The following is a 23401-nucleotide window of genomic DNA, read 5'->3' as shown; positions in this document are numbered from 1 at the left end:
CCATCCAGCCCTATGCCTTCACATGTATCTCTTTGCTCTGCCTTCCAAACTGACTCTTTTTTTTCTTCTATATTTGGTTGTGCATCACTCCCTACTTCACCTCCATTCTGTAACCAATTCCCTGCCAAATTAATTTAAACCCCCCTCTCCAACACAACAACACCAGCAAAGCTCCCTGCAAGGATCTTGGTCCTGTTATGGTTCAGGTGCAACCTGTCTGACTTGAACAGATCCCACTTTCCCCAGAACTGGACCCAGTGATCCAGGAAACTAAAGCCCTCCCTCCTGCACTATCGCTTCAGCCACGCATTCATCTGCTCTATCCTCCTATTCCTATACTCACTATCACATGTCACTGGGAGTAATCCTGAGATTACAACTTTTTAGAATCTGAAATCTGGCTCCCTAAATACTTGCTGCACAATCTCATTCTTCATTCTACCTATGTCGTTGGTACTAATGTGAACCACGACCTTTTCCTGATCCCCCTCCCCCTTCAGAATGTCCTGCAGCTGTTCAGTGACATCCTTGACCCTTGCACCAGGGAGGCAACACACCATCCTGGAGTCATGTCTGTGGCCACAGATACACTGTCTGTACCCCTTACTTGTGTCTTCTACCACTGTCGCTCTTGGGTTTACATCCCAGGTTGCAGAGGGAAGGGGTGGAGATATCGGAAGGGCATCCATTAGTTGTCCAATCTCCCTGGCTACAGTGGTCAGTTTAACATCAGTGGTGGGTAAGGTTTTAGAAACAATGGGCGGGATTTTACCCTACCTGGCGGGGCGGGGTGTCCCGGCGGGATGGAGTGGTGTGAACCACTCCGGCGTTGGGCCGCCCCAAAGGTGCAGATTTCTCCGCACCTTTAGGGGCCAAGCACTCACCGTGAGGGGCTAGGCCCGCGCCGGAGTGGTTGGCGCGCCGCCAGCTGGTGTGCAAAGCCTTTGGCGCCACACGAGCCGGGGCCGAAAGGACTTTGCCGGGCGGCGGAAGTCCGCGCATGCGCGGGGGCGTCAGAGGCTGCTGACATCAGCCTGCGCATGCGCAGGGGGGGTGTCTCTTACGCGTCGGCCATCGCGGAGGCTGTTGCCGAGGTGGAGGGAAAAGAGTGCCCCCACGGCACAGGCCCGCCTGCGGATCGGTGGGCTCTGATCGCGGGCCAGGCCACGGTGGGGGCACTCTCCGGGGCCAGATCGGCCCGCGGGCCCCAGGACCCCGGGGCCCACCCGCGCCGCCTAGTCCCGCCGGTAAGAGAGGTGGTTTGATTCTCGCCGGTGGGACAGGCATTCCAGCAGCGGGACTTCGACCCCTCGTGGGCCGGAGAATCGCTGGGGGGGGGGGCTTCCGCCGACAGGCATGGCGTGATTCCCGCCCCCGCCGAATATCCAGTGCCGGAGAATTCGGCAACCGGCAGGGGCGGGATTCATGCCAGCTCCCGGCGATTCTCCGACCTGGCGGGGGGTCGGAGAATCCCGCCCAATAATCGGGGGGGGGGGGAAAAAAATCAACCAAGAAATTGGAGTTAATTAAGGAGAGCCAGCACAGATTTGTGAAAGGACGTTCATGCTTGCCTAATCCGATCGAAGTTGTTGATGCCATAATGGAGAAGTTTGATGAAGACGATGTTGGCCAGGATTCGTCAGGGCTGCCTGCTAGCTGCGGGATTCATGATGGCCTGCTGAATCCTGCGTCGGGCCAAAATTGGAATTTGCGCCGTGTGTCAAACCGACTGTGGGTCTCCCAGCCAGGCTCACCAGAAATAACAGGTTTTCCAATGTTCCCGATGATCTTCCTGCCCTGACCTGCTAGAAACATGCAAATAGCTCATTAGAGCTGCTTAGCATATGATTTTATGGCAGGACACCCAATTCACCAGTCTCCTGGAATGCTTCAGCCCCCCCAGCCGAGAGTCCCGTTGGCATGAGTTAGTCACATGCAAGCCTGAGAAATGGGGACCGAGCTGCTTGCACTCCGAGGGGTCGTATAGGATTGAGTTTCTCTCTATAATTGCCTCCAGGGTGCTGAAGTGGGTCCTCTACCCAACTGCAGCCTTCAAACCCTTTTAACAGTCAGTATCTAAAAATTAAAGTTCTCTCAGAATAAAGTGAAAGTGTTTCCATCTGGACTCCTAAATCGTTTAAAAACTCTGGCTGTATGCCAAGTTCAGAAATCTGTGAGATGAAGGTAAAAACAATCCCATTAATGTGGTGGAAAAGTTTGAAGCGTTTTTTTCACAATTAATTGAATTGCCTTTTAAAAGTATTGAAGTCTGTGAGTATGCAAAGAAGGCGAAAAGCTTTGAACTGTATTGTTTGCATTCAATTGCATGCACCATTGCCTCTTAAACGATTTTTGATTGACAGGTTGAGGTAGGTTCCAAAGGTGATTAAGATTACCTCTACAGAGCTCCATTAACTCAGTGGCTTTCTAACTGCAGTTTTTTTATGAGGCTGCCTTTGTTCGCAAGTGTTCCCCAGAAAGAGCACGGGAGGGTCCTTTAAAAATGGTGCTCCGATCTCAGAGAAGCAGGACCTCTCAGTGAGATTAGGTCCTACCCCTCTCAGTTCCAGCGAGAAGCCCGATGTGTCAGTTAATGGCACTGAATACCCTGTTGAGAAGAAATTCTTCTCTAAATGCTATGGAATGGCACATTGGGATTGCTCCTCGTCCCAGTGAGAATCACTCTGGTTTCCCCATGATGGGAGCACTTAGTCGCCGATTGGGAGAATCGCGCTCGTTGTCTTTATGGATTTTTAAAAAAGTGTCTGACAAAGTACAACATAGAGTGCTGGTTGACAAAACTGAGGTTCATGCAATCGGAGGTTCTCGAGGCACGTGGGCCTCCTCAACGTCAGTTTTCAAACACAAGACATGCATTTTAGGATGAGATCCTGAGGCTGGTCGCAGCTATTGCGGCAGCATTTGCATCATTAAATGGTGTTGAAAGCTTCAAGCCTTGCCTAATATTACTGTCGTTCCTCAGTGCGTTTCAAGTTCACAGAGTGAGTGCATTAGCTGATCACCACCTACCAAAGCTAAGATCAAATGCTAGCGAGTCCTGGATTTGGGATGCTTGAGTGTGAATGCAGGACACGTCCTCTCAGCAATGGTTAGGCCTTTTCCTGAGATGGCATGGAATGGCTTGGAGGGCTGGAGGGGAGGATGTGTCCAGATGACCTCATTTAACTTTACTCATCCTGGAGCCTGCCAGTTATTAAAGTATCAGGGACTCGTTCCCCATGTCTTCCTTCCTCGGGGACATCAGCGTGCTCACGCTGACCCTCAGCAGCCCTTTGGGCTTCCTGGACCTCCACATCTTCATCTTCCGATGAGTTCTTATCCTTCTCCAATTCATTCTCTGGTAAAGGCCTCACCTCTTTGCATAGCCAGATTGTGAAGGACACAGCAAACTGCGATGATGTGGGAAGCAGTAATGTTTTCTTTCCTTGGCACGAGTCTGAGGGCGGAGCACTGGAGCCATCAGCCAGTGTTTCAGTGGTTAGCCCTTATCCTGCAGATATCCTGTCCTCTCAACACTCCCAAGCATCTGGGGATGACTAAGGATGTAGGAGTCTTGGCAGCTCCCAGAGTACCATACACATGCGTGTAGGATGTGCTTGCGATGGTCACACACCAGCTACACATTGACTGCTCTTGTGATTAATAGGCATTAGGGGTTGCTGCCATAGCCACATGGGTACAGTCTATAGCACCCTGCACTCTTGGGAAGCCTGAGATAGCTGCAAAACCTGTGAATCCTGCAGCTTGGCTATCCTTGTCCAGAGCAAACGGGCCCGCCAACCGCGCGGCACAATTCCCGCCCCCGCCGAATATCCGGTGCCGGAGAATTCGGCAACCGGTGGGGGCGGGATTCACGCCAGCCCCCGGTGATTCTCCGATCCGGCGGGGGGTTGGAGAATCCCGCCCCACGTCTTCCCTACCTACAGGCTGCAGATGGCCCCGGTGGCCATCACCATTATCTCTGCCATCCAATACAGAGCCCGGCCAGCCCAGGGACATCGACTGTAGGAAAGTCCTATACACTAAGCTGTGCTTTTTCCATTGGAGCACACAGCCCTTGCCCCTTCCTGCAGCTGAGGTACGCCATGGTTCCAGTGATTGCTCCTGCTGCACTTCTGCACTGTCTCCTTTCTCTGACGTCTGACTGTGAGGTCCACATAGTCTCCTAACTGCTTGTCATCTGTGACTCCTTTCCCTTTAGTAGGAATCTCTGCACTCTCTGACTCCTGTCTGCAAGGCACTTGAACTAAAATAGGAATGTTGACATCTTTTCCCTTTACAAAGAGGAGTAAGGACAACTCCCAAACCACCCCACCCCCTCCCCCAATTCTGAATGCTGCTGTGAACCAACCCACTAAAACAAGCCCTCACCCCAGAACCTGGAGTCTTTGTCAATCACATTCCAGTAAATGATGTGGTACCCCTTTGAGCCCCTCATTGTCAATGTTTCGTGCAGCCTTGTCGGGGTCCAGCTTCCCAGGCTTTCATGATTCCCTCTGCCTTCCATTGTTCATCATCCTCATTCACCTCCTTGCCCCTTGGCCTGGCATTGCGCCCCCTTGCCCCCCCCCCCCCCACTTTGTGTCATGTTAGGTACACTGGTCTAACACTGGCTGCAACTGGCTGCAGCTTAGATCAGAAAGATACTCCAGACCTTGAAGTTAGTTCAATCCGGTTTATTGAACTAATAGCACAGTTAGCACAGTTCTCTGTGAGTTCGACTCTCTGCTAACTTAAGTGTGGTTACTCTGTCTGACTGAACCAGACTAGCTCTTAGCCACATGGTGGAGGTGTGATACTGTACATACACCCTTGATTGGCTCTCTAGATGTTCATCAGTGGAAAGAGGTGGAGTGTGCGTGCCTTGTGTCTTTTATAGTCAGATCCCACCCCTGAGTGTCCTGCCTGCTTTTTGGTCATGTCCTGTTCTCTGTGTCCATTAGCTGCTTGTCTGTATATCATGTGTGTGTCTGCATGTCATGACACTTTGCACAACCCTCCTTCCTCATTGACCCCTTGTCTTCGTCCGCCCCACCCTTGCCTTACAAACCACCCATAGTTGAACTTCGGTCTGCTTAAGTGGGGGCAGTATGAGTGCCACAGCACAGTGCTGTCCAGACAGACAATGGTGTCAGACACTGGGAGCAGACGGCCACTGCACTCCTGACCATAGGCGCCGTACTGAACCGAGTTGGTTAAGTGGAGGGTGCTTGAGCCCAACAGTACCGTGCTGCCCATGAAGACCAGCTTGGCATGGAGCTGGAGGGCATGAACTAGTCTGCCCCTGCAGAGTGGCATTCAGCACAATAGGAGCGGTGCAGTGCGATGGCAGGCAGGCTATGTATGTTACACTCACCTCAAAGTCTAGAGCGCACTGAGATCTGCCTTGTGCACGCCACTCTTTCTCAAATGGGATTGAGGCCGACGTGATTCCCTGCGAGTGCGATGCAAGATTGGAAGGCCTGATGACATTCCGGTGGGAAGTTGTTTTAATAAGCGTACGTGAGACGCAAATGAAGGAAAATGGCATTCACGCCACTGGGTAGTGGGAAAACTGAGCCACCAATGGGAGAACTGCAATGGGCTTTTACACCAGCGAGTTTCTGACCTTATTTGCTCCTGCCCGCCACCAAGCCCACCGTGGGCAGGATGGGAGATTTCGCCCTCTGAGTACTAACAAAGGAAAGTTATGCCGAACCTCTCCAAAGCTCTGGTTGGAGCACAACTAGAGGGTTGCACCTAGTTGTGATCACAACTCTTTGGGAAGGATGTGTGTGTACTTGAGAGGGTTCAGAGATTTACCAGAACGGTTCCAGGGATGAAGGACTTTAGTCACAAGGTTCGGCTGGAGAAACTGGAATGTTCTCCTTGGAGCAAAGGAGATTGAGGGGAGATAGAGGTGTACGAGATTATGAGAGGTTTCAATAAACTAGGCAAAGAAAAGCTGTTCCCATTAGCTGATGGTACGAGGGGTTCTGGGCCAGAGATGCAGGGGTATATGAGGCAGAACATTTTTATGCCGTGAGTGCTAACGACCTGGATTGCGCTGCCTATGAGAGTGGTGGAAGCAGAAATGATGAATCATTTCAAAAAGGAATTGAATGGGTATGTGAGGGAAGAAAACCTGCTGCCCGTGGGGAATGCAACTGACTTGATTGCTCTACAGTGACCAACTGTATGGGTTAACTGTGCCATTAGGACTCAATGTTACTATGATTAAACAGCCTTCCCATGGGATTAGGCAACAGAGCCCCTGTGAGGTGAATCAGAGGACTGATAAGTTTATGAAATGAACACACAGGAATGGGAAGCAATCACAGATGACACCCCAATGTACGAGATTAGGGGCGAAATTCTCCCCCAACGGCGCGATGTCCGCCGACTGGCGCCAATCAGACGGGCATCGCGCCGGCCCAAAGGTGCGGAATGCTCCGCATCTTTGGGGGCCGAGCCCCAACATTGAGGGGCTAGGCCGACGTCGGAGGGATTTCCGCCCCGCCAGCTGGCGGAAATGGCGTTTGTTGCCCCGCCAGCTGGCGGAAATGGCGTTTGTTGCCCCGCCAGCTGGCTCGGAAATGCGGCGCATGTGCGGGAGCGTAAGCGGGCGCCGACAGTTTCCCGCACATGCGCAGTGGGGAGAGTCTCTTCCGCCTCCGCCATGGTGGAGACCGTGGCGGAGGCGGAAGGGAAAGAGTGCCCCCACGGCACAGGCCCGCCCGCAGATCGGTGGGCCCCGATCGCGGGCCAGGCCACCGTGGGGGCACCCCCCGGGGTCAGATCGCCCCGCGCCCCCCCCCAGGACCCCGGAGCCCGCCCACGCCGCCTGGTCCCGCCGGTAAATACCAGCTTTGATTTACGCCGGCGGGACAGGCAATTTCTGGGTGGGACTTCGGCCCATCCGGTACCGGAGACTTTGGCGGGGGCGGGGGCGGGATTCACGGCGGCCAACGGCCATTCCCCAACCCGGCGGGGGGTCGGAGAATGACGCCCCAGAGCTCAATTGTGAGTGAATGGCAGGCTTGTTGATCATTGTCAGTGAAGAAGAGGCCATGATTGGCAAAAAGGAGGTTGAAGATTTGCTTGAGGGCCAGGGTAACATTCGTGGTCCTCTTGGCTCACAATGAGTGCTCTAAAAAGTGGCTGTAATTTTTTTTTACTATCAGTTTATTTTTAATGTAGTGCTTCCTTAAATTGTTTAATTCTATATCTGAGGGCAGATTTTACAAGACCACATTCATGGTGGTGAGCCCGCCTGTTGGTGAGTTCCACGAGATTGGAAAATTGTGGGAAGCACGTCCATAATTTTCTGTGCCGTGCTCCTGGCGGATGAGGCTCACAACTCAGAATTCAATTTCTTTAAATTGGCTCTTGACTGTAGACTACCTGTTGTATTCATATTTTTTATGCAGTAAACTGACCGCAATCCTTCAATCCTATTTGCTAACCCTCTTCACAGGAACTGAAGACAGTATTGCTGTTAGTATGAATGCTTCAAGCTCTGCAGCAGTCGAGGGCACTGGGGCGAAAGTCCAGCCAATCAAGACGCTGCTGCGTCCCACTGCCCACCTAAAACCCAAACTGGAGGGTGTTCTTGTGAACCATCACGAGCACAAACCGAAAGCGAGGCTGCGGGTGCATTTCAAACTGCCTGAAGATGACACTGGAAACGAGCCTTCATTTGAGAGGGAACATGGCACAACGAATGGACAAAATACCTGGGCATCGGGGCTAATCTCACCCACAAAAGAACCCCCGCCAGTATCTGTCAAACCAAAACTGTGAGTAGTAAATAACAAATACGGACCTACAGAATTATTACGCCGTTTATGTAGTCTGAAACACTGGGAGTTTGAGGGCAGAGCATCTCCTGATTGAAGTATTGGTACAACAATGCTATAATTTGGACAGTTGTCGTTAGCAGTCCTATTGACTACCGCTTGTCTCAGTTTTCAATATTTAAAATTTTTCTGCCGACAAAACAGACTTGTAGCACTCGAAAATGCATAAACATTAGGCTGTATATTTTAAAGTTACAAAGCTCGTGGCAGATTCATGCTGCTATCTGAAGAGAGCTTGGAGCAGGTAATGTTTTGTTCCATGAATAAAACTCAGTTCCCTAGCGCTGGGTTTTACCCTGGGAGACAGAGGACCTGGTAAAATGGTGGCAGGAGGCGGAAGGAGGGGCATCCGAGATCTGCCTGAAGACACGGGATATTCTCAACAGCAATACGTCAGTAGTTTGTCTGTCTGCCAACCAGAGCTGGGTGACCAATTAAACCAATTAGTTAGCCACTTAATGACCCCACTGGAGATCTTCTGGTGTTGGGACAGGCCCCGCCACATGTGGAGACAGCCAGGTAAACTGTGGCGGCCTCCCAGCAGGTTACAGTAATGGGGTCTTCCTTCATAACTGATCCATAATACATGGGAGGCCTCCCATCGGCAATGGCTGCCATCGGCTGGGCCGATGGTTACACCCCTTTCATCGCCAGAAACTGATTTGCCGACCTGGTCCCTCTCCCTGCAGCCTATGCTGAGATTGCCAAGCTGCCAACCCCAGCTACTGATTGCATTCCCTTCCTTGGTGACTGTTTGAAGCTGAACCAAGCTACAACATTGTTGCCTTTGCAGTTTGCAAATTAGTGCCCCAATTCCTGGATTATAACAGCGACTAAACTTATTAAAGTATTGCTGAGCAGCAAGAGTCTTTGGTTACCCTGAAATATGAGGGGCACGATATCAATTCTCTCTGTAACCCAAAGAGTGATCCAGCAATCCGCATGCAGATCTAGTCTGGTTCCCCGCAAGGGGATAAATATTTGATTACATGTGAGATAATTAGCAATTTGTAAGCTTTATTCTGCTAGCCTAGTTGAAGCATAGGAAAATGTTCTTCTGAAATATTGTTTGAAACTTCTCAAGTTGACTGAACTATCTTGGAGGAAACTGAACCAGTTGTTTTAAATCATAAACCTGTACGAGAAGGTTGCATATGTACATCTGTGTTTATACCTAACGTGGGAGATTCTTCACAATAGATAGGAGAGCTGAATTGTCCTGATATAAGGCTGATATAACTGATATAAGCCTCCAGTGGTCTGCGCCATGACGGAACCCCATTTCCTTTCTAAAATTCTGTAGGACACATAGTGAATCAGAAAGTCAGGATTGTGAGGGGAAACAATAATATCTGTAGGCCGTTTTGTACAAAGGTATCCCAATGGAGTAATTGTATTTTCTTGAAGATGTGGTCTGGAGGCCTCAGGCACTTGAGTGAATACTTTGATACACGGCACTGTCAGCCTAGATTTTAGTGCCCCCCTCTCTGGAGTGGCATTATGAACCCACAATCTCTGCTCCCAACTGAAGCTTATTGTTGTAAAGCATCTTGGGGTCTCAACATTATTGGGGGGGGGGGGGAGGGGGAAATCTTCCAATTCCCCTTTGCTCTGTTAATAATGCTGAGCCTAAGATCCGTTGTCACCAATCGGTTAACCAGCAGAAACCATCTTGTTATCTGAAGTAGAAACCCCTTTCCAGCTCCGTCTGTCAATATTATTTTCAATAGTGATGTAAAGTGACAAGCTATTTTGTTGTGTAGTTTCTATTCCTTTGGGTTTATCCTGTTTTGTTTAGAATGAATAGGTTTATGTTGCAGATCCTGTTGCTGTATCTGAATTAAAACCTTTGACATCTGCTAAACCACAATCCCGGATTAATTATGTACTTCCATACAACAATGAAGCGACAATTGGTTCTTATTTGTTTGTTGCTGAAAGAATGGTATTCATTCATTGGCAGACCATCCCAACTGTTTCAAAAGACTATCTTCTCATTAGTGCAAGCACAGCTGTCTGTAGACCTCCAGAACGTTTGCATAGAATTGATGATCTAATTTGTAACCTTGCTGAAAAATACATAAAATGATAAGCTTGAGAGCAAAGTTTATGGCAAGCAATTCCAATCAGAGTTCTCTTTCCCTGCACATATTTTCTTTCAGTTTTTTTTCGAAGTTCCAACACAGCTCTCAGATCGTAAAGGCAAACGTCAGCAGGAATGATTTTAGCCTCTTTAATCAATTTATATCTACTGCAATGAAATGATGCAGACTATGGGGAGAGGGAGCTCCATGTAGTTTACAGAAGGACTTGCTATAATCATGATAGCCCTGATATTCCGCTTTGATCTTCCTTTGCTGTGCCCTGGGCAGTTGAAGGGTGCCTGGAATTCCCAATCAAAGTCTTTGAGCCGGATTCTCCATCGGCGGGATCCTCCGGCAGCACACTCACGCCCGCGGATTTCCCAATGGCTTGGGGGTGGCTACAATGGGAAACCCCATTGGCTGGCTGCCGGATCGGAGGATCCCGCTGCTGGCGGGGGTGCACCGCAGCAGAAATCAGGTCTGGCAGGATGGAGAACCCGCCCTGTATGTGTCTGAAATTGAACCTGGCCTTCGCGTGGTCCAATTGCAGCATTGACTTGCGTTTAATCCCTGGCAGGACCACATGCAAGGAAACAGAGGGAAGAACACGGGTGCAATTAATAATTATTTCATAATCTTTATTAGTGTCACAAGTAGCCTTACATTATCACTGCAATGACATTACTGTGGAAAAATCCCTAGTCGCCACATTCCGGTGCCTGTTCGGGTACACAGAGGGAGAATTCAGAATGTCCAATTCACCTAACAAGCACCTCTTTCGGGACTTGTGGGAGGGAATGGGAGCACCCGTAAGAAACCCACGCAGACACGGGGAGAATATGCAGACAGTGACCCAAGCCTTGAATCCCTGTGAAGCATTCATGTCATGCAGCAGCACAGCTGGCACCAGCCTCAGGACCTTCTGACTAATACTGGAGGTCAGCAGTCAGAAAGCTTCCAGGCCTGAAAATCCATATGCATTGGCTGGAAGAGAATTATTTAAAATAAAACATATTCTGGCCTCCCATATCTGACTAACTATTCCGTCAGATCCACTAATCGCACAACATTTACAACACAGAAAGAAGTCACTTGATCCATCGTGTCTGTTCCGGCTGAAAAACGAGCCCTTCCCGCCCTAATCCAATGAATCTGAGCTGAAGTTCCTCAAGCCACAAACATTTACTGCAGACATGTTTGTCCTGGGCCACACTGGCATCCAGGAGACCCACATTCTGCAGTCACACCACCTGCCTTGTCATCATTATTATGTGTTAATTAAGTTATTACTTTTTAAAGTTAACTTATAATTAATAAAACCTACAATTCCCAATAAACTTTACTAGTAAACCTTATTACCAATAGTAGTGTTGTTACCCAGCAAAGTGGGGGGGGAGGTTTGGTTCAGTTCACTGGACAGCTGGTTTGTGATGCAGGGTGAGGCCAGCAGCGTGGGTTCAATTCCCGTAGTGGCTGAGATTATTCACGAAGGCCCCACCTTCTCAACCTTGCATCTCGCCTGAGGTGTGGTGACCCTCAGATTAAATCACCACCAGTCAGCTCCCCCTGACCCCCCAAAAGGGGTAAGCAGCCTCTGGTCATTTGGGACGATGGCAACTTTACTTAATTACTTGCCAAATAACTTCACCATTACTAATTATGAATTTTGAAAGATAAATGAAAAAATCACTCATCTGTTTCCTTGAGACATCCTCTCAGAATGTGGAAGGTCCACAGTCAGAATGCATCACCCCACTTCCCACCCAACTGTTCCATGGGCTCTGAATTCTCGGCTCTCTCTCTCTCTCTTTCTCTCTCTCTCCCTCTCTTGAGTGTGGGCCTAACTGTGTTCCTGCAGTGGGTGCTGGTATGAAAATAAGATGGGAAGAAATGTTCCTGGTCTATTTCAGATCCCTCTTGCTGTGATAAAAGCCCACCTATTCTGAGGGGAATTGGTAGAAGCTTTAAATGCCCTCAGATAACTGAAATTGTGCAGTGTTGGTCGCCCCATTAAGTAAAGTAAGTGAAGTCGCCAAAGTCCCAGATGACCACAGGCTGCTTTCCCCTTTGAGCGGGGGGAGCTGACTGGTGGTGATTTAAACTGAGGGTCACCACACCTCAGGTGGGGTACACGGTTGAGAAGGCGGGGCATTCAGTAATAACCTCAGTACGGGAATTGAACCCTGATGTGTTGGGTGTTCTGGATCACAAACAGGTCACCAACACTGGAAGTGGTGCAACTCTATTTTATTATAAGGTTAACTATATTAACATACTTGAACTGTGGGTAAATGCAATACCAGCTTTTACTGTTGACCGTTGCCTAGTCCTAACCAGGTGATGCACTCAGCACATGGTGAATGTCTGTGTTGCAGGCTGTGAGCTCTGTGCTCCAAGCTGGCTGCTACTAGAATGAGCGGGAACTCCTGTCTTTATAGTGCATGTGCTTTCACTGGTGATTGGCTGTGGTGTTGTGTATGCTGATTGGTCCCACTGCATGTCCATCAGTGTGTGTGTGTGTGTCTGCACCATAATATATTGGTGTTTATTATGACATCCCCCCTTTTATATAAAGAACATGTGCCTGCGTGACAATAAATATCATATAGTGAATGTACCTGACTATGTGTGTGCGTGTTATTTACATGACTATGTACATGAGGCTAATCTATTTACATGGGAAGGTGCCTGGTGCAGAGAAATAGGGTGTCACACCAACAACGAAATGAACATTATATACAAACTACTGGAATGATGAAACAGGATAACAGAACAGATCAAAGAGTCCAACATTGTAAAACTCATAAGTCAAGCCTCTGAGGTGGGCGACGAATTCTGGTTGACCGTCAGGGTGGCACGCCACTCGTCGTCTGGATCAATGTTGCGCACCGACAGAGGCTGCTGGTTTTGATTCGGGGACAGCCTGTTCTTTGTTATAACAGCGCCTCGAAAAGGCTCCCTCGGGTCCTCGGTGTCACTGATCTGCGGGAAGTCGGAATCGGACTCGGTGAACGTGGCTTGAAATGCCCGAACGTTCCTGCGAGGCTGGCTGAAGCGATGCGAATTGGCAGACTGAGCTGCTCAACAGCAGGCAGCATAGTGGCCAAGTCTGCCACATCGTAGGCAGTGTCGCGATTTTGCAGGACATTGCCGCTTTAAATGGGCGGAGCCACAGTTGTTGCACGGCGTGACGTTAGTACGCTCGTTGCGTCACCGCGCATGTGCGGTGCAGTCCTGCGTGGTGCACGCCTGCGCATCACGTTCCTCCACTTCACCGTCCCCTCGTTTGGCGCGTACAAGCGCGGGAGGCCGCGAATAGCGCGCGAAATGGCCGCCCTCATCCAGGCTGCAGCCTTGGAGGTGTTCAATTGTTTGGACCCATTCCGCCTCGTGGGGACCTTGCCACGCCGTTTCAGCCGCTGCATGTGGGAGTACCGGCTGGTGGCATTTTCATGGTCTCGATGGCAGTCGCTGGGGTGAGTTGCTTAATTTTGAGGAGCTGCTGACGCAGGGGGTCCGACAGAACACCAAATACGATCTGGTCACGTATCATGGAGTCGGAGGTGGGCCCGTAGCCACAGGACTGCGCAAGGATGCGGAGGTGTGTTAAAAAGGATTGGAAAGGCTCGTCCTTACCCTGCAAGTGCTGCTGGAACAGGTATCTTTCGAAGCTTTCATTGACCTCTGTGCTGAAATGGGTATCGAATTTGAGGAGAACCGTCTTGTACTTTGTCTTGTCCTCGTTGTCTGCGAATGTGAGGGAGTTGAAAATGTGGCTGGCGTGTTGCCCGGCCGTGGAGAGGAGCAGAGCAATCTTCCTGGTGTCCGAGGCATTCTCCCTGTCCGTGGCTTCGAGGAAGAGCTGGAAGCGCTGTTTAAAAATCTTCCAATTGACCCCGAGATTGCAGGCGATGCGGAGCGGCGGCGGCGGGTTTACGTTCTCCATACTTCAGGATGCCGGAATGCTGATTAGTTGCAGGTGGGTCTCAGAAGTGCTAGTATGCAACCACTCCTTGTACCATGATGTGTTGGGTGTTCTGGATCACAAACAGGTCACCAACACTGGAAGTGGTGCAACTCTATTTTATTATAAGGTTAACTATATTAACATACTTGAACTGTGGGTAAATGCAATACCAGCTTTAACTGTTGACCCTTGCCTAGTCCTAACCAGGTGATGCACTCAGCACATGGTGAATGTCTGTGTTGCAGGCTGTGAGTTCTGTGCTCCAAGCTGGCTGCTACTAGAATGAGCGGGAACTCTCCTGTCCCCTGTCTTTATAGTGCGTGTGCTTTCACTGGTGATTGGCTGCGGTGTTGTGTATGCTGATTGGTCCCACTACATGTCCATCAGTGTGTGTGTGTGTCTGCACTATAATATAATGGTGTATATTATGACTAACCCACGCTGCTGGCTTCACTCTGCATCACAAGCCAGCCGTCCAGCCAACAGAGCTCACCTCATTACACCATTAGAGAGAGTACAGAGGAGATTGATGAGAATGTTTCCGAGACTGGAAAATTACAGCAATGAGGATAGATTGGATCGGCTGGAGTGTTCTCCTTGGAACAGAGGGAGGCTGAGGGGAGCTGTAATTGAAATGTACAATATTGTGAGGGGGATGGATTGAATGGATGGGAAGGGCCTACTTAGAACAGAATTCACACAGTGCAGAAGGAGGCCATTCGACCCATTGAGTCTGTACCGTCTAGCTTAAAGAACACGATACCTATCCCTGCAACCGCACCTCCACATCCCTGGACACGAAGGGGCAATTTAGCACAGCCATTCCACCTAACCTGCACGTCTTTGGACTGTGGGCGGAAACCAGAGCACCCGTAAAAAATCCATGCAGACACGGGGGGAAGTACAAACTCCGCACAGAGACCCAAGGCCGGGATTTAACCCAGCTCCCTGGTGCTGTTAGGCAGCAGTGCTAACCACTGTGCCACCCTGCCGCCCCATGAAGGAGAATCAGAATGAGTGAAAATTAGGTATAATCAGAAAACACTCAAATGGTTGTCAATTCTCTATTCCAGAGGGTTGTGGCATTCATCATTGAATATATTTAAGGCTGGGATTAAACAGATATTTGGTTTCAGAGAATCAAGGGATATGGGAAATTTGCGGGAAAATGCAGTTGAAGCCCAAAATCAGCAATGATCATATTGAATGACGGAGCAGATTTGATGGGCTGAATGGTCTGCTCCTATTCCTATTTGCTGCAATCTTTAAGTGCCAAAAGCCATGAAAAGGGCAGTATAGAAGAGGCAGAGAATTGGTGTAACGGGTACATTTTTCTCCCTCTGGACCTCAGAACTGAGCATTCCAAGGCACAGCGGAGAAGAATATCAGGGATGATGGTGTGAATCTCTGACGTCGCTCGCGACTGGGACTCTCCGGTCCCAGTGAAAGTGAATGGAGTTTTGGCCTCGTCTCCAATTCTCCATTCTCGCTTGCAACGGGCGGCAACGGACGAGTGAGAGAATCCTGGCCAATATCTTTTCCCACTGGCTAATAAATAAAAAGGATGGGTAATAAGAACTTTTACTTCAAAAGTGCAGAGAATAAATTGTAAATTTGAGCATCGATAGTTTAAAAGTTCCTCACTTTTGCTTGTTGGAACTGGTCAGTGGATTAGGTTCAGAGATTTATTTTGTACAGATCACGTTTGAAATTTCAAAGGACTTCACAGAAGCACGCTGACAATTCAGTACCATGTATAATTTAGGCTGCACTTTTCCATTCAGTTATCTTTAATGTACGACAGGAGCTTGACATGACCTGAACTTTTATTGTAACCTGTTTACTGCTAGAACGAAGGGGGGAATCTGCAGCTGTCAATGTTGTTTTTGGAAGTATCAACACTTCGAAAAAAGCATGCAATGCAACGCTTGCCTAAAGCTAAAATGCAGCTGAACACAAATAGCTTTTATACCATAAAAACAGCAATATGTAGACATGTATCACCTGCAATTCATGAAAACCATCCAATACCCTTTACAGGAGTGATATAAAACAAATTTGACACCAAAGTTCAGTTTGCCATAGTAGTGGAGTGCTTTGACACTGATGGTGAAGGCAGGAATTTTTATGTATTTTGTATTATGCGTCTGTTGCAGTCATGTTATTAAAATGGAAGGTACCCAGGTGATATGACTGCTAAAGCTGTGATTAAGGGGTTAATGGCTAGGCAGGTTATTGGGGAGAGAGTTCCAGGATTTTGTCCCAGCCACAGTGAAGGAATGGCGATATATTTCCAAGTCAGGGTGGTGAGTGACTTGGAGGGAACGTCAAGCTGGTGGGGTTCCCAGGTATCTGTTGCTCTTGTCCTTCTAGATGGTCGTGGTCATGGGTTTGTAAAGTGCTGCCTAAGCAGCCTTGGTGAGTTACTGCAGTGCATCTTGTAAATGGAACACATGGCTGCCACTGTGCGTCGGTGGTGGAAGGTTTGAGTGTTTTTGGAAGGGGGAGCAATCAAGCGGGCTGCTTTGTCCTGGATGGTATCGAGCTTCTTGAATGTTGTTGGAGCTGCACTCATCCAGGCAAGTGGAGAGTATTCCATTACACTCCTGACTTGTGCCTTGTAGATGGTGGACAGGTTTGGGGAGCCAGGGGGTGACTTACTCGCCACAAGACTCCACAGATTTGACTTGCTCTGGTAGCCACAGTCCAGTTCAGTTTCTGATTCAATGGTAAGCCCCAAGATGTGCATCAGCACCTGGCTCTGTGAATAGTTATGCTTATTTGCCAACCAACAAAGTTTGAATATGAACATAAGAAACAAAAGGTAGGGCCAGGATTTTCTGATCCACCTTGCCCCTCCCACTGGACTGGGTTTTCAGGCTGCAGAGGCGGCTCATCGCTGGCTGCCAGCGGTATCACCCAGCCCCGGCAACGTCAATGGCCATTTCTGTTGTTCGCTGGCTATGCTGCTGGGTGATCCCCCTCCAGGGCTGAGAAACCCGCCACGGGATCTGGAAAATCCCGGCCTAGGAGGAGACCATAGAAACTGTTGAGCCTGCTCCACCATTCAATATGATCGTGGCTTATCTTCCACTCAACAGCACTTTCCCACCCGCTCCTTGGGCTGGATTCTTCAGCCCCGCCTGCCGCAGGAATGCAACAGGTGAGATGCGGACGATGGAGAAGTCCATTGACCTCATATCAAGGGATATGAGGGCGGGATTCTCCAGTTTCTGGGTGGACGCGGCTGGAGAATCTCACCCTTCATATCCCTTGATTTCCTGAGAGGACAAAAATCTGAGTATATCTCAACCTTAAATATTTTCATTGGCACATACTCATCATTCTTTGGAATAGAGAATTTCAAAGATTCATAACCATTTGAGTGGATACATTTCTCCTCATCTCAGTCCTAAACATTCAGCTCCCTTATCCTGAAACTATGCTCCCTTGTTCTTGATTCCCCAATCAGGTGAACCAGTGTTTCATTACCTATCCTGTCAAGCTCCTTCCTAATGTTGAATGTTTCAATGAGATCACCTCTCATTCTGCTAAACTCTGGAGAATATAGACTTACGGCTGGATTCTCCAGTCCCCCAGCCACATGTTTCTCAACGGAGCGGTGTTCATTGGCAGCGGGATTCTCTACTCCTGCCGGTCGTTAATGGGATCACATCAAAGTCCCACACAGTTGTAGCAAGATTTCTTTATTCCTATGCTCCAATCCCTTTGCAATATGCACAAACATAACATTTGCTTTCCTTAATGCTTCTGTACCTGCATGATAGTTTTTCGCGTTCCTTGTAAGCCAAACCCAGCTCTCTCTGAACATCAAGGTTTACACATTTCCGACCTCTTAAAAACATTCTGCTTTGCTATTCTTGTGACCAAAGGCCTCACACTTCTCTACATTATACTCCACCTGCCACCTTGCTCGCACTCCACCTAACCTGTCCATATATCCTTGCAGCATCTTTTTGTCCTCCTCACAGCTTGCATTCCCACCTAGCTTTATATCATCAGCAAACTTAGTTCCCTCTCTCTTAGTCTAAACTATTAACATAGATTGTAAAGAGCTGAGGTCCGCAGAGGTGACCTTTATGACACTCCATTAATTACAGCCTGCCAACTTGAAAATGCCCCATTTACCCATACCCTCTCCTTCCTGTCCATTGACCAATCCCATATCTATGCTAATGGTTCACCCCAACCCCATGAGCCTTAAATCTTGAGCTCCACCTTAAAAACTGCCTTTTGGAAATCCAGCTTTACTGCATCTACTGATTCCCCTTTATCTACCCTACCCTACATGAATAGAAAAGCAATAGTGATTGGGGACTCAATGGTTAGGGGAATGGATAGGAGATTCTGTGGTCGCGATCGAGACTCCCGGAAGGTATGTTGCCTCCCGGGTGCCAGGACCAGGGGTGTCTCAGTTCGAGTCTACAGGATTCTTAAGTGGGAGGGGGAGCAACCAGAAGTCGTGGTGCACATAGGCACCAACGACATAGCTAAGAAAAGGTATGAGGATCTAAAAAGTGATTTTAGGGAGTTAGGTTGGAAGCGAAAGAGCAGGACAAGCAGAGTAGTGATCTCAGGATCGCTACCGATACCACGTGCAAGTGAGGCAAGGAACAGAGAGCGAGTGCAGCTGAACATGTGGCTACAGGGTTGGTGCAGGAAGGATGGCTTCAGATATGTGGATCATGGGATATCTTCTGGAGAAGGTGGGACCTGTGCATGAAGGGCGGATTGCACTTAAACTGGAGGGGCACCAATATCCTGGGTGGGAGGTTTGCTAGAGCTCTTCGTGAGGGTTTAAACTAATTTGGCAGGGGGATGGGAAACAGAGCTATGGATCAGAGGATAGGGTAGCTGTTGAATAGGCGGAAATAGTCTGCAGCAAGTCTGTGAGAAAGGATAGACAGTTGATAGGGCAAAGTTGCACTCAGTGGAATGGGTTAAAGTGTGTCTGTTTCAATGCAAGGAGTGTCAGGAATAAGGGAGATGAACTTAGAGCATGGATCAGTACTTGGAACTATGATGTTGTGGCCATTACGGAGACATGGATTTCACAGGGGCAGGAATGGTTATTAGATATTCCAGGGTTTAGATACTTTCAGAAGAATAGGGAGGGAGGTAAATGAGGAGGGGGTGTGGCACTGTTAATTATGGAATGCACCACAGCTGCAGAAAAGGAGATAGTTGAGGAGGGTTTGTCTACTGAGTCAGTATGGATGGAAGTCAGAAACAAGAAAGGAGCAGTCACTTTATTGGGAGTTTTCTATAGGCCCCCCAATAGCAGCAGAGAGAGAGAGGAACAGATTGGGAGGCAGATCTTGGAAAAGTGCAGAAGTAACAGACTTGTTGCCATGGGTGACTTCAACTTCCCTAATATTGACTGGAACCTCCTTAGTGCAAATTATTTGAATGGAGCAGATTTTGTCAGGTGTGTGCAGGAAGGATTCCTGACTCAATATGTACATGGGCCGACTAGGGGGGAGGCCATATTAGACTTAATGCTTGGCAACGAACCAGGCCAGGTGTCAGATGTCTCGGTGGTGCACAACAGTAATGTGGAGATTGTTTAAGGAGCACTTGCTGCGAGTGCTGAATAGTTTTGTCCCACTGAGACGAGGAAGGAATGGTAAGGTGAAGGAGCCTTGGATGACAAGAGAAGTGGAGCTTCTAGTCAAGAGGAAGAAGGAAGCTTACGTAAGGTTGAGGAAGCAAGGATCTGACTCGGCTCTGGTGGGTTACAAGGTAGCCAGGAAGGAACTCAAAAATGGACTGAGGAGAGCTAGAAGGGGGCATGAAAAATCCCTGGCGGAAAGGATTTGGGAAAACTCCAAGGCGTTCTACACTTATGTGAGAAATAAGAGGATGATCAGAGTGAGAGTAGAGCCGATCAGGGACAGTGGAGGGAACTTGTGCCTACAGTTTGAGGAGATGAGGGAGGCCCTAAATGAATACTTTGTTTCAGTATTCACTGGAGAGAGGGACCTTGTTGCCCATGAGAACAGTGTGAACCAGGTTAATAGACTCAAACAGGTTGATATTAAGAAGGAGGATGTGCTGGAAATTTTGAAAAGCATCTGGATAGGTAAGTCCCCTGGGCCTGATGGGATATACCCAAGGTTAATACGGGAAGTGAGGGAGGAGTTTGCTGCGCCATTGATGATGATCATTGCGCCCTCACTCTCCACGGGAGTAGTACCGGATGATTGGAGGGAGGCGAATGTTGTTCCCCTATTCAAGAAAGGGAATAGGGAAATCCCAGGGAATTACAGACCCGTCAGTCTTACGTCTGTGGTGAGCAAAATATTGGAAAGGATTCTGAGAGATAGGATTTATGATTATTTAGAAAAACATAGTTTGATTAAAGATAGTCATCATGGCTTTGTGAGGGGCAGGTCATGCCTCACAAGCCTCATTGAATTCTTTGAGGATGTGACGAGACACATTGATGAAGGTCGGGCAGTGGATGTTGTGTATATGGATTTCAGTAAGGCATTTGATAAAGTTCTCCATGGTAGGCTCATTCAGAAAGTTAGGGGGCATGAGAGACACAGAAATTTGGCTGTCTGGATACAGAATTGGCTGGCCGAAAGAAGACAATGAGTGGTAGTGGATGGAAAGTATTCCGCCTGGAGGTCGGTGACCAGTGGTGTCCCGCAAGGATCTGTTCTGGGACCTCTGCTCTTTGTGGTTTTTAGAAATGACTTGGATGAGGAAGTGGAAGGGTGGGTTAGTAAATTTGCCGATGACACAAAGGTTGGGGGAGTTGTAGATAGTGTTGAAGGTTGTTGCAGGTTACAACAGGACATTGACAGGATGCAGAGCTGGGCTGAGAAGTGGCAGATGGAGTTCAACCTTGATAAATGTGAAGTGATTAATTTTGGAAGGTCAAATTTAAATGCTGAATACAGGGTTAAAGGCAGGATTCTTGGAAGTGTGGAGGAACAGAGGGATCTTGGGGTCCACGTACATAGATCCCTCAAAGTTGCCACCAGGTTGATAGGGTTGTTAAGAAGGCGTATGGTGTGTTGGCTTTCATTAACGGGGGATTGAGTTTAAGAGCCGTGAGGTTTTGCTGCAGCTTTATAAAACTCTAGTTAGACCACACTTGGAATATTGTGTCCAGCGTGGTCGCCTCATTATAGGAAGGATGTGGATTCTTTGGAGAGGGTACAGAGGAGATTTACCAGAATGCTGCCTGGACTGGAGGGCATGTCTTATGAAGAAAGGTTGAGGGAGCTAGGGCTTTTCTCACTGGAGTGAAGAAGGCATAGAGGTGACTTGATAGAGGTGTATGTGGTAGTATGTATTGGGGGTCATGTGGGACTGGAAGCCCTAATGTCATTGTCTGACAGATCCCGGGTCCTGGTTGGCCGTTGACCTCAGCCCTGAAGGCGAAGTATAAGAAGCCGATGCCTTCCCCCGCAGGCCAGTTTACTATCGGGCTGCTGGGGAACAGACACGCTTAATAAAGCCTCATCGACTTCACTCTTTTCGTCTCATGGAGTCTTTGTGCGCTACAATTTATTAAGCGTGCCTAAAAAGGACTATGGAGCTCAGGATCATTCCAGAATGCCTGAGGATCAGCCCCCACGCAGTGAATGCGGCAGCAGCCTTCAAACACTGGCAGACTTGCTTCGAGGCCTACCTCAGACCGACCACTGGCCGGGTCACAGACGAACAAAAACTGCAGGTCCTGCACTCGAGGTTAAGCACAGAGATTTTCTCCCTCATCGAAGACACTGACGATTTCCAGACGGCGTTCGCAGCACTGAAAAGTCTCTATGTCCGCCCAGTTAACCAAATCTACGCTCGCTACCAGCTTGCGACGAGACGGCAAGCTCCCGAAGAATCGATGGACGAGTACTACGCCGCGCTACCCGCGCCTACGGCCCCGGCCGCGCGGCAGGCCATTGGGCCCCGTACGTACCCGTCGCGGCAAACCCCCCCCCCCCGGACACCCCACAGGCTTGCGCGGCCCAAACGCCGAGTCGCACCGGGGGCGCCCGCTGTTATTTCTGCGGCCAGGCGAACCACCCCCGACAACGCTGTCCGGCCCGCGCAGCCATCTGCAAAAGCTGCGGGAAAAAGGGCCACTATGCGGTGGTGTGCCGATCCCGCGAGGTCGCCGCCGTCCCGGGGCCAGAGGGAGCCCTACAGGCAGTCTATGCCTCCCAACCCCCCCAGCACGCCATGTGCGACCGGCAGGCGCAGCCGCTCTGGGTCCCGACCACCGCAGCCCCGGGAGAACTGGGAGCCCTGCACGCCGCCCACGCTCCCCAACCCCCCTCCCCGCAGTCCATGTACGACCCGCCACCGGCGCTCCCGATTTGGGTGCCGGCCAACACTCTCCATGGAGAGGAGGGGGTTTTTCGCATCCCGAACGCCACCCTCACCCCCCTCCCGCGCCCCACGCCTGACCCGCCGGCTCCGCCGACTTGGGCCCCGACCACCGCTGTCCCCGGTGAGGGAGCTCCGCGCGGTCCTAGCGCTCGCCGCCCCACGCCTGTCCCGCCGGCGCCGCCGACCTGGGCCCTCACCCCTGTCCCGCGCCCCACGCCTGACCCGCCGACCTGGGCCCTCACCCCCGTCCCGCGCCCCACGCCTGACCCGCCGACCTGGGCCCTCACCCCCGTCCCGCGCCCCACGCCTGACCCGCCGACCTGGGCCCTCACCCCCATCCCACGCCCCACGCCTGACCCGCTGGCGCAACTTACCTGGGCCCCGACCACCGCTGTCCCCGGCGAGGGAGCTCCGCGCGGTCCTAGCGCCCGCGGCCCTGGCGCTCGCAGTGAAGGAACTCCGCGCGGTCCTAGCGCTCCCCAGACCCCCCAGCACACCATGTGCGACCCGCAGACGCCGCCATTTTGGGTCCCGACCACCACGAGGGGAGGAGGGGCGCCGCCATCTTGGACCGCCCCCGACCTGTACGACGCATGGGGGCGGCCATTTTGTCCACCCCCGACGCCATCTTGTGACCCCCCAGCCACGTACGATGTATGGGGGCAGCCATTTTGTCCATCCCCGACGCCATCTTGGACGGCAACAACGGACCACACCCCACTACTACAACCACGGCTCGCTTCGGTTACGCTCGATCAGGCTCGGCCCCGGACTCTCCAGACGACGACGACAACGGTCCTAATTAACGGCCACGAGACGCCATGCCTAGTCGACTCCGGGAGCATGGAAAGTTTTATACACCCCGACACGGTGAGACGCTGTTCCTTAACTACCTACCCCAGCGCACAAAAGATTTGCCTAGCTGCAGGATCCCACTCCGTACAGATCCAGGGATTCTGCATAGTCACCCTAACGGTACAGGGGAGGGAATTCAAAAACTACAAACTTAACGTCCTTCCCCAACTCTGTGCCCCCACATTACTGGGATTAGACTTCCAATGTAACCTACAGAGCCTTACGTTTAAATTCGGCGGCCCCATACCCCCACTCACTATCTGCGGCCTCGCTAC

The 23401-nt window shown here is 50.1% G+C and overlaps 1 protein-coding gene across 1 annotated transcript in view; it reads left to right on the top strand.

Moving 5' to 3' along the window:
* mypn (myopalladin) overlaps positions 1 to 23401 on the top strand; it is a 400028-nt gene that overhangs the window by 209609 nt on the left and 167018 nt on the right. Inside the window, 1 exon segment of the mRNA XM_072478794.1 lies at positions 7478 to 7799. Within this exon segment, the coding sequence (XP_072334895.1) occupies positions 7478 to 7799 (322 nt within the window).

Source organism: Scyliorhinus torazame, chromosome 16 (assembly GCF_047496885.1).
Source record: "Scyliorhinus torazame isolate Kashiwa2021f chromosome 16, sScyTor2.1, whole genome shotgun sequence".
NCBI lineage: Eukaryota > Metazoa > Chordata > Chondrichthyes > Carcharhiniformes > Scyliorhinidae > Scyliorhinus > Scyliorhinus torazame.
The sequence above is the reverse complement of the archived record's forward strand: the minus strand, read 5'-3'. Positions and strand labels throughout refer to the sequence as shown.